We start from the raw sequence: 15458 nt of genomic DNA on the forward strand, positions 1-15458 counted from the left end.
TATCTGGAGGTTGGTGAGGTGGTAGGTGAGGACCAGTGGGGTTCTGTCCTGGTGGCGATTGGAGGGGCGGGGTTCAAGGACGGAGGAGCGGGAAGTGGAGGAGATGCGGTGGAGAGCATCATCAACCACGTCTGAGGGGAAATTGTGGTCTTTGAAGAAAGAGGCCATCTGGGTTGTTCTTTTTTGGAATTGGTCCTCCTGGGAGCAGATGCGGCGGAGGCGAAGGAATTGGGAATAAGGGATGGCATTTTTACAGGGGTCAGGGTGGGAGGAGGTGTAATCTAGGTAGCTGTGGAGTCGGTCGGTTTATAGTAAATGTCCGTGTCGAGTCAATCGTCCGAGATAGAAATGGAGGGGTCTCGGAAGGGGAGGGAGGAGTCTGAGACGGTCCAGGTACATTTGACGTCGGGGTGGAAGGTATTGGTAAAGTGGATGAATTGTTTAACTCCTCGTGGGAGCACGAGGTAGCGCCGATACAGTCATCGATGTAGCAGAGGTAAAGGTGCCAGTGTACCTGCGGAATATGGACTGTTCCACATATCCGACGAAGTGGCAGGCATAGCTGGGGCCCATGTGGGTGCCCATGGGTACTGCTTTTGTTTGGAGGAAGTGGGTGGATTGGAAGAAGTTGTTCAGAGTGAGGACCAGTTCAGTCAGTTGAAGGAGGGTGTCAGTGGAAGGGTACTGGTTGGGTCGGCGGGAAAGGAAGAAGCGGAGGGCTTTGAGGCCTTCGTGATGGGGGATGGAAGTGTATAGGGACTGAATGTCCATGGTGAAGATAAGGTGTTGGGGGCCAGGGAAGCGAAAATCATGGAGGAGGTGGAGGGCGTGGGTGGTGTCCCGAACGTAGGTGGGGAGTTCTTCGACTAACGGCGACAGGACCGTGTCGACGTATGCAGAGATGAGTTCGGTGGGGCAGGAGCAGTCAGGTTTGTGGATTTTGGGCAGGAGGTAGAAACGGGTGCTGCGGGGTTGTGCAACTGAGGTTGGAGGTGGTGGATGGGAGATCCCCTGAGGTGACGAGGTTATGGATGATCTGGGAGATGATGGTTTGGTGGTGGGAGGGGGGTCATGGTCAAGGGGGCAGTAGGAGGAGGTGTCTGCGAGCTGACGTTTAGCCTCAGCAATGTAAAGATCGGTGTGCCAAATGACCACCGCGCCTCCCTAGTTTGCCGGTTTGATAGTGAGGTTGGGATTGGAGTGGAGGGAGAACCCTACTGGTCCTCACCTACCACCCCACCAACCTTCAGATACATCGTATCATCCTTTGTCATTTCCACCACCTCCAAACAGACCCCACCACCAAGGATATATTTCCTCCCCTCCCCTATCAGCATTCCTGAAAGACCACTCCCTCCGCGACTCCCTCGTCAGATCCACATTCCCCACCAACCCATCCTTCAGCCCCTCCAAATCTCCATGACGGCAGAACCCCACTCGTCCACACCTACCAGCCCACCAACCTCCAAATATCGTCATTTCTGCCACCTCCAAACAGACCCCACCACCAAGGACATGTTTCCCTCCCCTCCCCTACCAGCGTTCTGGAAAGACCACTCCCTCCGCGACTCCCTCGTCAGTTTCACAGCCCCCACCAACTCAACCTCCAGTCCCAGCACCTTCCCCTGCAACCGCAAGAAATGCAAAACTTGCGACCACACCTCCCCCTCACTTCTCTCTAAGGCCCCACGGGATCCTCCCATATCCGTCACAAATTCACCTGCACCTCAACACACAACATTTACTGCTTCCACTGCACCCGATATGGCCTCCGCTACATTGGGGAATACAGGCCGCTTGCTGGAGGAACATTTCAGAGAACACCTCTGGGACACCCGCACCAAACAACCCAGCCACGCTGTGGCTGAACACTTTAACTCCCCCTCCCAATCCGCCAAGGACATGCAGGTCCTTGGCCTTCTCCATCGCCAGACCATGGCAACACGACACCTGGAGGAAGAGCACCTCATCTTCCTTTAGGAAGCCTCCAACCACAAGACATGAATGCAGATTTCTCCAGCTTCCTCATTTCCCCTCCCCCCACCTTATCTCAGTGCCAACCCTCGGACTCAGCACCACCTTCTTGACCTGCAATTTTCTTCCTGACCTCTCCGCCCCACCCACACTCTGGCTTATCACCCTCACCTTAACCTCCTTCCACCTACGCATTCCCAACGCCCCTCCCCCAAGAACCTCCTCCCTACGTTTTATCTTAGCCTGCTTGGCACACCCTCCTCATTCATGAAGAAGGGCTTATTTCCCAACGCCCCTCCCCCAAGAACCTCCTCCCTACCTTTTATCTTCGCCTGCTTGGCACACCTTCCTCATTCCTGAAGAAGGGCTTATGCCCAAAATGTCGATTCTCCTGCTCCTTGGATGCTGCCTGATCTACTGTGCTTTTCCAGCAACACATTTTTCAGGGAATGAAACACACGGTGCACTACATTTAGTGTATCACTTCTTATCAAGGCCTGATTTGGTAGCCATCTTGTATGTATTTCATTCTGAATATGATTTCATTTGAACTAGCTTGGGCACTAAGTAGAAATAGATTCCCTGACAGGAACAGAGAGGGTCCTACAGCATATTTTCCCCCAATATATAGCCAAAAATATCAAATTTGTGAATGGTACAAAGTGGACAGATGCTTTGAATCAAGGACAGTGAAATTGATACATGGAGCAAGCAATTATTCCCCATTTGGTGATCTCTTTTTGGTCTGTGTTGCAAGCTGCCAAACAAGGGAGACCTTATACTTTAGCTCTGTGTTCCAAACCTCCAGCTTCAGCTATACACCCAGGAGGTTACAGGCAACGATTGGCAACAGTGCTTCATAAGGGTGATAAATCATTTTATGAAAATTAATTGTATACGAACACACCATATTTTCTAATCAACCTGTTCAGAGATGTCACTATGCACCTCTGCCTCTGAAACAATACACCTGAGTTCAAGTCCCACTCTGTAGCAGAGACATTGCTACTGTGCTTCAAGAGTCCCATTTCGGGACGCAAGCTTTATTAATTCTTGTCTCCAGTTATTTATTGCCCCCTCAGACTAAGCCCCACTCTCTGCAACCGGATCCTCAGCCACTGACCCACAGGCCACAATCAGTGAAGACTGGGGACAATATTTCATCCTCATTAGCACTCAACACTGGAGTGCCCCCCTCCCCACCGGGGTGTGTACTCAGCTATGACTGCGTCACCAAATACCAGACTAATGCCATTTGCAAGTTCACTGATGACATCACCATAGTTGGTCGAATCTTAGATGGCGATGCAACAGACTACTGACAGGAGGTGGAAGACCTGGAAAAATGGTGCACTGAGAACAACCTAGCTCTCAGTGCCAGCAAAACCAAGGAACTCACTATTGACTTTTGGCGGCATGTTACTTGTGTCCCCCTACACATTAACAGCACGGAGGTGGAACGAATGGAGAGTGTCAAGCTCCTGGGAGTGGTCATCCACAACAAGCTTTCTTGGACTCTTCTAGTGGACACACTGGTTACAAAGGCCCAACAACGTCTCTTCTTCCTTCGGCAGCTGAGGAAATTTGGCATGACGGAAAATACCCTTGCCAACTTTTATAGGTGCACCATCTCGAGCATTTTGTCTGGATGTATCATCACCTGGTATGGCAACTGTACCATTCAAGATCGGAGACGGTTAGAGAGAGTGGTGAACTCGGCCTGGACAATCACAAAGGCCAACCTCCCCAAAATAGAATCCATCTACCAGGCCCGCTGTCAAGGAAAGGCCACCAACATTCTCAAAGATCCATCCTACCCTGGCAATGCTTTTCTACAACCTCTGCCATCAGGGAGAAGGTACAAAAGCCTGAATACACACACCAGCCGCTTTCAAAACCGTTTCTACCCTACTGTTGTTAAAATACTGAATGGACGGTCCAACTTCTGGCATTCGCCTGTATTGTGTTTTTGTTTTTGCTGCTGTTTACCTATTATTTACTTATCTATGCTACTTAACTATGGATCTGCCTATATTGCTCGCAAGACAATCTTTTCACTGTGCCTCTGTACATGGGACAATAAATTCAATTCAGTTCAATTGTTCACACTCTTATTACACCTCTATTTAGTCTTCAAACTTGATTGAGTTTTCAGTTATATTCACTAATTTAGTTGTGCATCCCAGAATAACTTTTGACCTCTTTTTTTGATCTCTTCTGCTATTCCAGTGATGCTCAATGGAAACTTCGAGAACAGCAGTTCATCTTTTGGGCACTTTACAACTTGCATCTCTACATTGAGCTCAATGACCTTTGCATCATGATTACTGCTCCCATTTTTTTCAGATAGCATCTGTTGGTAACAATTCAACTTCTGTTGTTATAGTTGCTCTTGATCCATCTTTTAGTTCTTGGCCTATTGCCGTCATCGTTTTTATTTGCCCCATGATGTAAACAATTATTTAATATTTAGAAGGTACAATGCCAAAGGTCTGATGGATACTTAACATTATACCTATGTTTAAGGAAAGAAATGGAGCATGACCAGGGAACAACAAACCAGTCTGCTCATCATTTGGTTTAAAAAAAACAAGCCCTACTATAAGAGAAAATATACTGAGTAGTAACAGAATAGTTGATTGTGACGCATTGGATCCAATATGGATGGCAGGGACAAAATGAGCTGGTAGCTGAGTGAGGGGAATTCAGAGTTTTCTGTCATTACGGAGTAGTTGCAATGAATAAAGAGGTGCATTTAAGTGGCAGATAGATGAGCATATAAGGAATAAATGTTCAAAGTCAGTTAGGGATGGGCAACATATGTTGACCTTGTCAGTGACACCCACACCCATGAAAGAATAAAAAGACTAAATAAGGGACAGGCAAACAAAAGAAGTTGAACTTGATGTCTGGATGAGGAAGGACAGGTAAAGGATTAATCAGAGTTTAAATGCTGACATGATCTGGTATGATTGAATTGCTTATTTTTGTACTGTATATTCTTTAAGGTTATGTAGTGTAGTCACCTTATCTTGCTTTCTCTTTTTTTTTTGGTCTTTCCAACCCTCCCTCCTTTTCCCTGGCTCTGCACTTTGTTCAAATGAACTGCTTCTGAATCTTTCTAGTTTGATGAAGGTCATTTGCTTGAAAAATTAACCCCTTATTTGTTCACAGGCGTCACCTGACCTCCAGTATTTCCAGCATTTTCTGATTTTTATTGTGTATTTGTGGCTTTTGTTTGACAATGTATAAAACTAGTGTATGTTTTCTGACCACTCTCTTCCCTTGCCTTACAGCTTTTGTAATCATGATCATTTTGGCTTTGATCAGGATCGGTAAAGGTGCAGGAGAGGGCCATCCTCCTATCGCGAACATCTCTGGCATCCCCAACTTGTTTGGTGTGTGCGTCTACTCCTTCATGTGTCAACATTCCTTGCCCTCGCTCATTACCCCCATCAGTAAGAAGAAGCATATGAACAAGCTGGTCCTCGTCGACTATGTGCTCATCCTAGCTTTCTACAGCCTGCTGTCCTTCACAGCCATCTTCTGCTTCAGTAATCTGAAGGACATGTATACCCTCAACTTCACCAGTAATTGTAATGTCATCAATGTGTCCTTCATTCGCTACTTCTTAGGATTGTTTCCAGTTTTTACAATCAGCACAAACTTCCCAATAATTGCAGTTACATTACGCAATAACTGGAAAACTGTCTTCCACAGAGAAGGGGGGATGTATCCATGGCTGATTGATCAAATTATCTTTCCCTTAATCACCATTATTCCTCCTATATTGGTGGCATTCTGCACCCATGACTTGGAAACGCTGGTGGGCATTACTGGTTCTTATGCAGGCACTGGTATTCAGTACATAATCCCTGCATGCTTGGTCTACTTCAGCAGGAAAGACATTGAACTTGTATTTGGTAATAATGTTCAGAATAAGTACAGATCGCCCTTCAAGCATATATTCTGGATTTTCTTTGTGTTGGTGTGGTCATTGTCTTGTTTCATCTTTGTAACAACCAACATTGTGCTGGTGGAAACCAAACCCTGAGCCCTTGCACTGTCAGATTCATCCTGTATTGTTCATCAGACTCAAAAGCCAGTTTTTGACCCAAAGCACCAAATGATTTCACTGTGACAAAATATGCTAAATTCATAGTGAACTGTTGAAAGTATTCATGATATCATGTTTTGCGGTTGCCTTTTCCAAAATCTGCATATGAATCCTTAAATAATGCACTTCACTTGTGTAAGTATGGCAATAAACAGTATCAGATTTTCAACTTTCGGTTTATAACTGCAGTAAGTTATCTTGGCATCATGTGACATACCTAGACACACACGATTCTCATCCCTTTCTGTTCTCCTGATGCAACTTTGAATGCGGACCAGGTAAAGATGGTCTTTTATTGATGCCCTTTGTGGAACATTCTTGTATACCAAAAGCCTTTTTTATTTCCTACAGTTTCAAATTATTGACAATCAAACAATGAAATGACTGCAAACATTAAGGTTGCAAATTTTTGGATTGTAAAAGCTGTTGGAAATGGCTGAGTCTACGAGATATTTTGTGGAGTTCTGCAAGATGGAGTAGCTTGTAACTGAATTGATGTCCGTCTGATATCAGTCCATTGGATATCTCCTACTACTTGTGAACTTGCTTGAATTTGATTTGGATTGAGTAGGCCAAAGCTTGTTTTTCAAAGACTCTTGTATCCATCAGCTACTGAACAGGCTTCTCCTTCATTTGGGCGAACTATAATATGTGTGACTTTAACTCTAGCATGTCATCGCCTGCTATCCTCGCAGACTCCGGTCTGGTTCCATAGACCCCCTGACCCCACTCGCCCCCTGTTAGTTTCTGTCTAGTGCCTTGTACTCTTTGTGTGAGGTACCTTGTGCTTCATATTTACTCAGCCCAAGCAGGTCATACTTTTTTTAAACACACTCTTCTCTCTTTTGAGATGTGTAAAAAGGGGTGTAATGGTGAAACTGTTGGATATTACCTTGCCCAAATCGCTCCTTAAAATAAGCAGTGCAGGTAGTGATGTGACCTCTGTACAGTCATCAGCCTCCGTTCTCAATCTTGTGCACTATTGCCTTTGCCTTCATTCATAAATCGCCCCAGAGTGCATGATATTTTGTGTGGGACACGTGAAGAGCTGCACATGGACATGTAATTGGAACACAAATTATATATTTGGATGTTGATTGACATGCTGTATATTTCTGCATTCTGTTATAAATGTATATGAAGTGTTTGAATCCAAGTGTGTTGAATTAAATCTCGTCGCTTTCTCGTTTTGGGTATGACTGTCAGTAACAGCCCTGGTCTAGTAAACTGGTTATCCCGTTTTGTTTTCACCATCAAGTCCCTTGTGAATGTCTCGTGAGCCTATGAAACTCAGTATTGCACAGATCACTTAGCAGCCAGGTATGGATATCGTCAAGGAAGGCCCTGAGCATTGAGGTCTTATTGTTGTAACACCCTCTTCTGTAGTATACGAAAACATGCAAGCTGAGGAATTTGGGCTCAATTGTGTGCATACTCAGACTGAACTTTGGTGAGGTTGCATTGTAGGATAATAGTTATAGTTCCTAATCCAGATCTCTGACTGGCCTCCCACTTCTGTAAAGCATCAATAGAAGGATGATGAGCCATATTATGATATGGCCATCTATTAATGATTGGGCATCACTCAATGGTTGAGGGGCTGGGGAGGTTTTGTATTTAAAGTTAAGCAGCGCTGCAGAAAGGAAGTAGACCTTTTAATGGGATTAATTGTTGGCTGGGACAGCATTTATTGTCCATCTCTAGTTATACTTGTAAAGGTGGTGATGAACTGCTACTTTGAACAGCTACAGTCCAGTTGGTGTTAGTGGGTCTTCCGTTAGGGATGGAGGTCCAGGAATTTGACCCAGCAACACTGAAAAAGCGATGATATATTTTCAATTCAGCATAGTTTGTGGGTTGGAGGGAAACTTGCAAATAGTGGTGTTTCCGTGTATCATCTACTTCTGAAAACAAAATGTGCTGGAGATTACAGCAGGTCAGGCAGCATTTATTTATTAGTGGTGGAGTGCTGGAGAAAGAATAAGGATGTTGATTGTTCAGATTAAGTGATCAGAATGTGAGAATGGTAGAATATGTTTAACTGCCAGACTTAAAAGAACATTGTCTGTGGGTCCGTCTGTGGTGGGTGGGAGGGGTGAGGACATGGTGACAAGAATGTAACCAGTAAAGTTAAAATGAAGGGAAGGAATAGCAGTTGGTACACAATTTGAAGGTGTTGAACTCCGTATTAAGTCCAGAAGGTTGTAAAGTGCCTAGTCTGAAAAAATGTTTTTCTTGAGAAATGCCTACCCTGAAGAAGTTTTGTTCTTCCCTCAAATAGGAATTCTGGCAACCCCTGTCACCATGTACATCTTCATTGCTTTCCATTTCACTGCTGGTGTTCAACAAGGTGTTTGTCAAACCTTGCTTTCGCAGCCACATTTCCTTTCTCAGCCACTACCAACGATTCTAACTTACCCTACATGGATTTCAACTCAAGTTTCACCCTTGTGTTTCGAATCCACCCAGGATTGCAAGTATCTTGAGGACATACAATGTTCCACAGACTGTTCCTGCTGGATCCTACGATCCATGATCAATGCATCTGCTGTCATATATACGCACCCGACTCACCCTGTCTCAAAGTCGTGCCATTCCCCAGTTTCACTTCATCCTTTGTCTCGTCACCGCAACAAAATGCTTGTCTTTCTTTCAGGCATCAAAACATGTAAGTTCCAGCAACTTATGGAGTTCAATACCGTGGGCGGCACGGTGGCATAGTGGTTAGCACTGCTGCCTCTCAGCGCCAGAGACCCGGGTTCAATTCCCGCCTCAGGCGACTGACTGTGTGGAGTTTGCACATTCTCCCCGTGTCTGCGTGGGTTTCCTCCGGGTGCTCCGGTTTCCTCCCACAGTCCAAAGATGTGCAGGTCAGGTGAATTGGTCATGCTAAATTGTCCGTAGTGTTAGGTAAGGGGGAAATGTAGGGGTATGGGTGAGTTGCGCTTCGGCGGGTCGGTGTGGACTTGTTGGGCCGAAGGGCCTGTTTCCACACTGTAAAGTAATCTAATCTAATATCCATCCTGCACTGCTCTCTCCTTACTGCCTCTCAGACTCCATCCCTTCAGCTCACCCCTTCCCAGCCCTCAGATGCCATCTCTTTCTCTCCCCTTAAGATAACTTATCCACCCTCTCCCTCAAACCCCAGCCCTTGCCATATTTTCATCATACATCCTGACCTTCCCCTCTCTGAGGCTGAATGTACTGCCCTCAGCGAAGGAGTCAGCTTCATACCCTTACAGCCCCATCTTAATGCATTTTGGGCTTTCCATGATGATGTTTTGGGTTTTTTTTCTGCCTTCATCTTCACACTCACTTTGGCCTCTATCGGTTCATTGAAATCTGCTGGCTTGACATCAACTGTCTCAATATCTCTGTTCCTCTCACCCATTCTAATCTGTCCCCTTCTGAAATTGTCGCACTTCAGTCTCTCTAGTCCAACCCTAAATTTGTTATCAAAGCCTTCGTCAAAGGCAGTGTCATTGTAGTCAGGCGCACTGATCTTTATTTTGTTAGGTAAGATCTCTTGGAATACAGGGAGCATTAGCTATTTGGCTACAAAACTGGCTTAAAGGTAGAAGACAAAGGGTGGTGATGGAGGGTTGCTTTTCATGCTGGAGGCCTGTGACCAGTGGTGTGCCACAGGGATCAGTGCTGAGTCCACTGCTATTAGTCATTTTTATACAAATGATTTGAACATATGAGTATAGTAAGTTCCCAGATGACACCAAAATTCAACATGTACTGGACAGCGAAGGTGGTTACCGCAGTTTACAACAGGATCTTGATCAAATGGGCCAATGGGCTGAGGAGTGGCAGATGGAGTTTAATTGAGATGTGCTGCATTTTGGGGAAACGAATCATAGCAGGGCTCATACACTTAATAGTGAGGTCCTGGGGCGTGTTGCTGAACAAAGAGACCTTGGGGTGCTGGTTCATAGTTCTTTTCAAGTGAAGAAGGCATTTGTTATGCTTTGCTTTATTGAACAGAGCATTAAGTATAGGAGTTGAGAGGCCATGTTGCGGCTGTAAAGAACATTAGTTCGGCCATTGTTGGAATATTGTGTGCAATTCTGGTCTCCCTCCTATTGGAAGGACTTTGTGAAGCTTGAAAGGGTTCAGAAAAGATTTACAAGGATATTGTCAGAGTCGGAGGGTTTGAGATTTATGGAAAGGTCGATTCGGCTGGGTCTGTTTTCCCTGGAGCGTTGAAGGCTGAGGAGTGACCTTAGAGGTTTATAAAATCATGAGGGGCATGGATAGGGTAAATAGACAAGGTATTTGCCATGGAGTCGGGGTGGGGGGGTTCCAGAAGAGGACATAGGTTTAGGATGAGAAGGATTAAAATTTAAGAGACTTAAAGGGCAACTTTTTTAACCCAGAGGGTAGTGCACGTATGGAATAAGCTTCCCCAGACGTGGTGGAGGCTGGTACAATAACATCATTTTTAAAAGGCATCTGGATGGGTATATGAATGGGAAGAGTGGAGAGGGACATAGGCCAAGTGCTGGCTGATGGGACTAGATCAGATTAGGATATCTGGTCGGCATGGGCGAGTTGGACTGGAGGGTCTGTTTCCATGCTGTACATCTCTACGACTCTATTGTGGATGCTGAACGCCAACTCTCGGACACTTCTTCCAGACAGTCCTGGTGGGGCCCATCGCATCAGCCTATTCCTTTCCAACTGAGCTCATTTCCTCTCCATCTTCTCTCCATTTGTCCAGACCCTGTCTGCCTACATATGCAATTTCTTTTGATGCCCTCCATCATATTGACAATTTCCAGTTCCCTGGCCCTAACTGCCTCCTGTTCCATGGATATCCGATCCCTCTTTGCCTCCATTCCCCACCAGGATGGTCTGAGAGCTCTCACTTCTTTCTCATCCAGAGGCATGAACACTCCCCATCCAACACCACACCCCTCTGCTTGGCCGAACTTGTTCTCTCACCAAACATTTTCTCCTTTTAATTCATCTCACTTGTGCCAAGTCAAAGGAGTGCCTATGACACCTGCATGGATCCCAGTTACGCCTGTCTCTTTATGGGGTATGTGGAACAATCCTTGTTCCAGTCTTACACAGGCCCCCTCCCACAACACTTTTTTCAGTCTGCTGGATGTTTTGGTGCTGAAAAATCTGTTCATTTTGCCTTCAATTTCCACCCCTCTACAACGTTCACATCATCTATTTCTGATAAGTTTCTTCCTTTCCTTGACATCTGTCTCCATTTTGGGGAGTAAACTGTCCACTGCCATCCACTACAAATGATGTGGAGGTGCTCGTGTTGGACTCGGTTGGACAAGGTCAAAAACATAGAGTTCAATACCTTCAAATTATGAACCAACTCCCATTCCTTCCCCCTTTTTTAGCTTTGCTTGTTACATTCTCTGTCTTCCCCTCCTCCTCCTTCCCCACCCCACCCCAGTTGGACTATCTGTTCTTCCCAGTCTGGCACCATTATTCTGTCATTCTCACGTCCTGATCACTTAATCTGAACTGTCAACATCCTTTCTCCAGCCCTCCAATCCCCACACCCACCACCACTGTTGCATAAATGTTGCCCCCTCCACACTTGGTGTTCGCTCTGACAAAAAGTCACCTGGACTCCACATTAACTTGCTGTCTCTCCACGGATGCTGCCTGACCCCCTGTGATCTCCAGTATTTGTTTTCAGTACAGATTCCAGCACCTGCAAATACTTGCTCCATATCCCCTGCTTTTTGCCCATCCACAGCACCATCGTTTTGAAGGACGAGGTTATGGAGAACGATTAAGCAAGTGGAACCTCAATTGTGGATTTGCAGCACTGAATAATTGGGATGTGTGGAAATTGAAAGCAGCAGCATTGAGTGGTTAGGGATGGGGTCTATGCAATGGTTGAGAAGGTCTGGGAAAAGTAGGGTGAGCCTTTGTATTAAGAATTAGAAAGCACTGGAAGCTGCCAAGAGGTTGGGGAATTGACTGTTAGGTAGTATTGATTGACCATGATTCTGCCAGAGCCTCAAAACATTTTGTTGTAGTTCAGCAGAAAGACATTGATGTCTATGACAAAAGTTAACAATCACTTGTCTGTAACCATTGACATAGTTGAGTACTGTTTTCTTCCAACATATGTATAAATGCACAGAATGTGTTAACAGTAATCTATAAGCTTTAAAAATGGCTATTATTGGCACTTAATATGCAAGGTTAAAAAGTGTTCAGAAAAATAGAAAGGGAGGTGGAGTGGTGAGTAATGTTTAAGGAAACTATTATTTTGGAAGTGAGAATTTCCTTGAAGGGGCTTGGATAGAGTTGAGAAACCCAAAAGGTAAGATCGTGTTAGTTGGGATACTTTATTGGGCTCCAGAAAATGAGGGTATTAGAGCAAATTGCAGGGGGATCACAGTTGTGCAAATCTATAGGTGGCCATGCAGGGATACTAATTGCTTAAATATTGATTGGGATCATGTTGATGTATGTTTTTAACTCAAATTGCACGAGGGCATTGGTGCATCTGGTGTCAGGAAATGAGCTGGATCAAGTGTCTGAGGGAATGCATTTAAGAATAGGCATAATACCATAATGTTTAAATTGGCAAGGAACAGCTTAACATAGAATTTCTAAAATAGAAGCAAGAACGAAGTGTTGTTGAGGAAAAAGATACTTCAGGGGCATTCCAAACATGATGCAAGGTAACAGAACCAAAATTAGGGCTCTTTGGATGATGAGGGGTTTAGAGATTGTGATGAAACAAATGGTTTGTGATAACCAGATTAGTTCAAATGAGTACCAGGTCAAATGGAATAGGTTATGGAAGTGACACAAAAATGACTGGCAAAGAGAGAGCATCAAAGTAGAATGGTAATTAACATAAAACTGGAACCAAAAAAGATCTTCAAGCATATAATTAGCAATTGGGTAATAAGTAGAGTGGGTTCTATTACAGATAGAATATTATGTAGTTTGAGCTACAAGGCAAGACTAGAATCATAACATATAAATTATGATCAGAAGGAGACCGTTCAGTTTAAGCCTGTGCAGGAATTCAATGAAATCATGGCTGATGTACATTCTACATTCCCATCTACCTTTGATTCACTTACTAACAAAAAGCTAACTCATCCAACTTTTAAAAATCCATGATGATGCCTCTATTACCCTGAAGAAGAGTTATACCCCAAACATGGACTTCTCCACCTCCTGAAGCTGCCTGGCTTGCTGTGTTCTTCCAGCCTCCTGCTTGTCTCCATTACCTTGTAAGACAGTTTTCCAAAGTTTGTCAACCCTCTGAGAGAAAAGGAAATTCCCCCTCTCCTTTAAAAAAAAGAAGAGATTGTGTTTTAAAATTAACAGACTCCTAGGTTCTGGGTTCACCCACTAGAAGAAGCATACTTTGCAAAACCTATCTTATTAAGACCATTCAGGTTCTTATAAAATTCAGTTAAGTTATTCCTCACTCTTTGGAGCTACAGTGGAAAGAGTCTGTCCATTCTATCCTCTTAAGACAGCCTGCTCACTCTGGGTATTGGTCTAGTAAATCTCCATCAAACGGCCTCCAACACATCAACAACCATCTTTCAACTCTGCCACAATATTGCAGATGGGGCAGTAAGGTAATGGCCGAGTGATGCTATTACCAGATTGTTAATTCCAGGTTCAAACCTGCCATGGCATGTGGTGGAATTTGAATTCAGTAAAGAGTCTAATGATTGTGAATCCATTGTTGATTGTTGGAAAAACCCATTTGGTTCACTAATATCTTTTTAGAGCAGTAAACTGATATCCTTACCTGATTTGGCCTACATGTGACTCTAGACCCACAGCAATATGGTTGACTCTTAAACTGCCCTCTGGGATGGGTAATAAATGCTAGCCTGGCCAGTGACATCACCAACCCATGAATGAATTTTTTGTTACAGGTAGTCTCTCTAATACTCTGTACAACTGAAACATGATTCCCTTATTTTTATCTTCAATTCCTCTTCTCATAAAGGATAGTATTCCTTCTCACTCACTTGCAGTACCTGCAAACTAACTTTGTGACTCATGCACTAGAACCTCTACATGCATCTGTACCTCAATTCTGTAGTTGGCTCTCCATTGAGTAATCTGCTTTATTCATTTTACTCACAAAATGAACAACTTCCCATTTTTCCACATTATTTTCAAAGTGATTAGTTTTCTGCCCAATTAACCTATCTATAACACTATATTACTTATGTCGTCTTCAAAACCTTTTCCTACCTATCTTTGTGTCATCTGAAAATTTAGTCGTCATGCCTTTGATTCCCTCATCTAAGTAATTAAAATGAATTGTGTACCTCAATTCTGTAGTTGGCTCTCCATTGAGTAATCTGCTTTATTCATTTTACTCACAAAATGAACAACTTCCCATTTTTCCACACTATTTTCAAAGTGATTTAGTTTTCTGCCCAATTAACCTATCTATAACACTATATTACTTATGTCTTCTTCAAAACCTTTTCCTACCTATCTTTGTGTCATCTGAAAATTTAGTCATCATGCCTTTGATTCCCTCATCTAAGTAATTAAAATGAATTGTAAAAAATAGAGGCCTTTGCTCATCAAATTGTGTTGATCTGAAAAAGACCTATTCATGTATGCAGTCTTTGCCAGCCAGCTAATTTTGTTTTTTGGTTTGTGCTAATATGTTAGTACTTACACCAAATACTCATATTTTGTGCAATAGCTTTTTATTTGGAGTTGTCAAGTGGTTTATGGCATTCTAAGAGCACGACATCACACTAGCATCTAGAAGCACTCACATTCTGCAATTGCTGTATTTTACCTGCCCTACCTTCTTTAATATGTTACTTAATGCTTAATACAGTTTAAACCTCCCAGTAAGTTGTTTTTGCCAGTAAGCTGTACAATATTGATGAGTGTTATAGTTGCACATTTGGAAATCAAATGCTGGAGGTTGGAAAAAAGACTATTTCCCAAGATTCATTGAACTCTCCACTTCCTCAGTAAGCTTTACAAAACCTTTTCCTCAATGTTCTGAATTCCCACTTTTTTGCCAAATTCCTCGATATATTACTGGCTAGTCTCCCACATTCTGTGCTGAGTAAGCTTAGGTCACATCAAAATTTTGCTGGTCTTGTCTTAATTTGCAATGTTCTGATAATCTATCATCCTGTATACTCTCCTGCACGGCATTCTAGTCAAAAATTTCTGAATTTTAAATTTATCATCCTTGCTTTCAAACTGTTCATAACTTTGCTCCTCCCTATATATACTTTCTTTCAGCTGTAACCTTCCAAGATATATCTTCATTTAACTCTGGTGTCTTGGGCATCCCATTGGTGATTTTGGTTTCAGTTGGCTTGATAGAAAGGTTGAAAAACCCTTCGCTGTATCTTGC

At 43.7% G+C, this 15458-nt stretch overlaps 1 protein-coding gene across 1 annotated transcript in view; it reads left to right on the forward strand.

Moving 5' to 3' along the window:
- Nucleotides 1-7277, forward strand: part of tmem104 (transmembrane protein 104) — a 205363-nt gene extending 198086 nt beyond the window's left edge. Inside the window, exon 8 of the mRNA XM_043714560.1 lies at nucleotides 5271-7277. Within this exon, the coding sequence (XP_043570495.1) occupies nucleotides 5271-6028 (758 nt within the window). The 3' untranslated portion in view covers nucleotides 6029-7277. The remainder of the gene's footprint in view (nucleotides 1-5270) is intronic.
- Nucleotides 7278-15458: the final 8181 nt, after the last annotated feature.

The sequence above is a fragment of the Chiloscyllium plagiosum genome, chromosome 24, assembly GCF_004010195.1.
Source record: "Chiloscyllium plagiosum isolate BGI_BamShark_2017 chromosome 24, ASM401019v2, whole genome shotgun sequence".
Classification (NCBI taxonomy): domain Eukaryota; kingdom Metazoa; phylum Chordata; class Chondrichthyes; order Orectolobiformes; family Hemiscylliidae; genus Chiloscyllium; species Chiloscyllium plagiosum.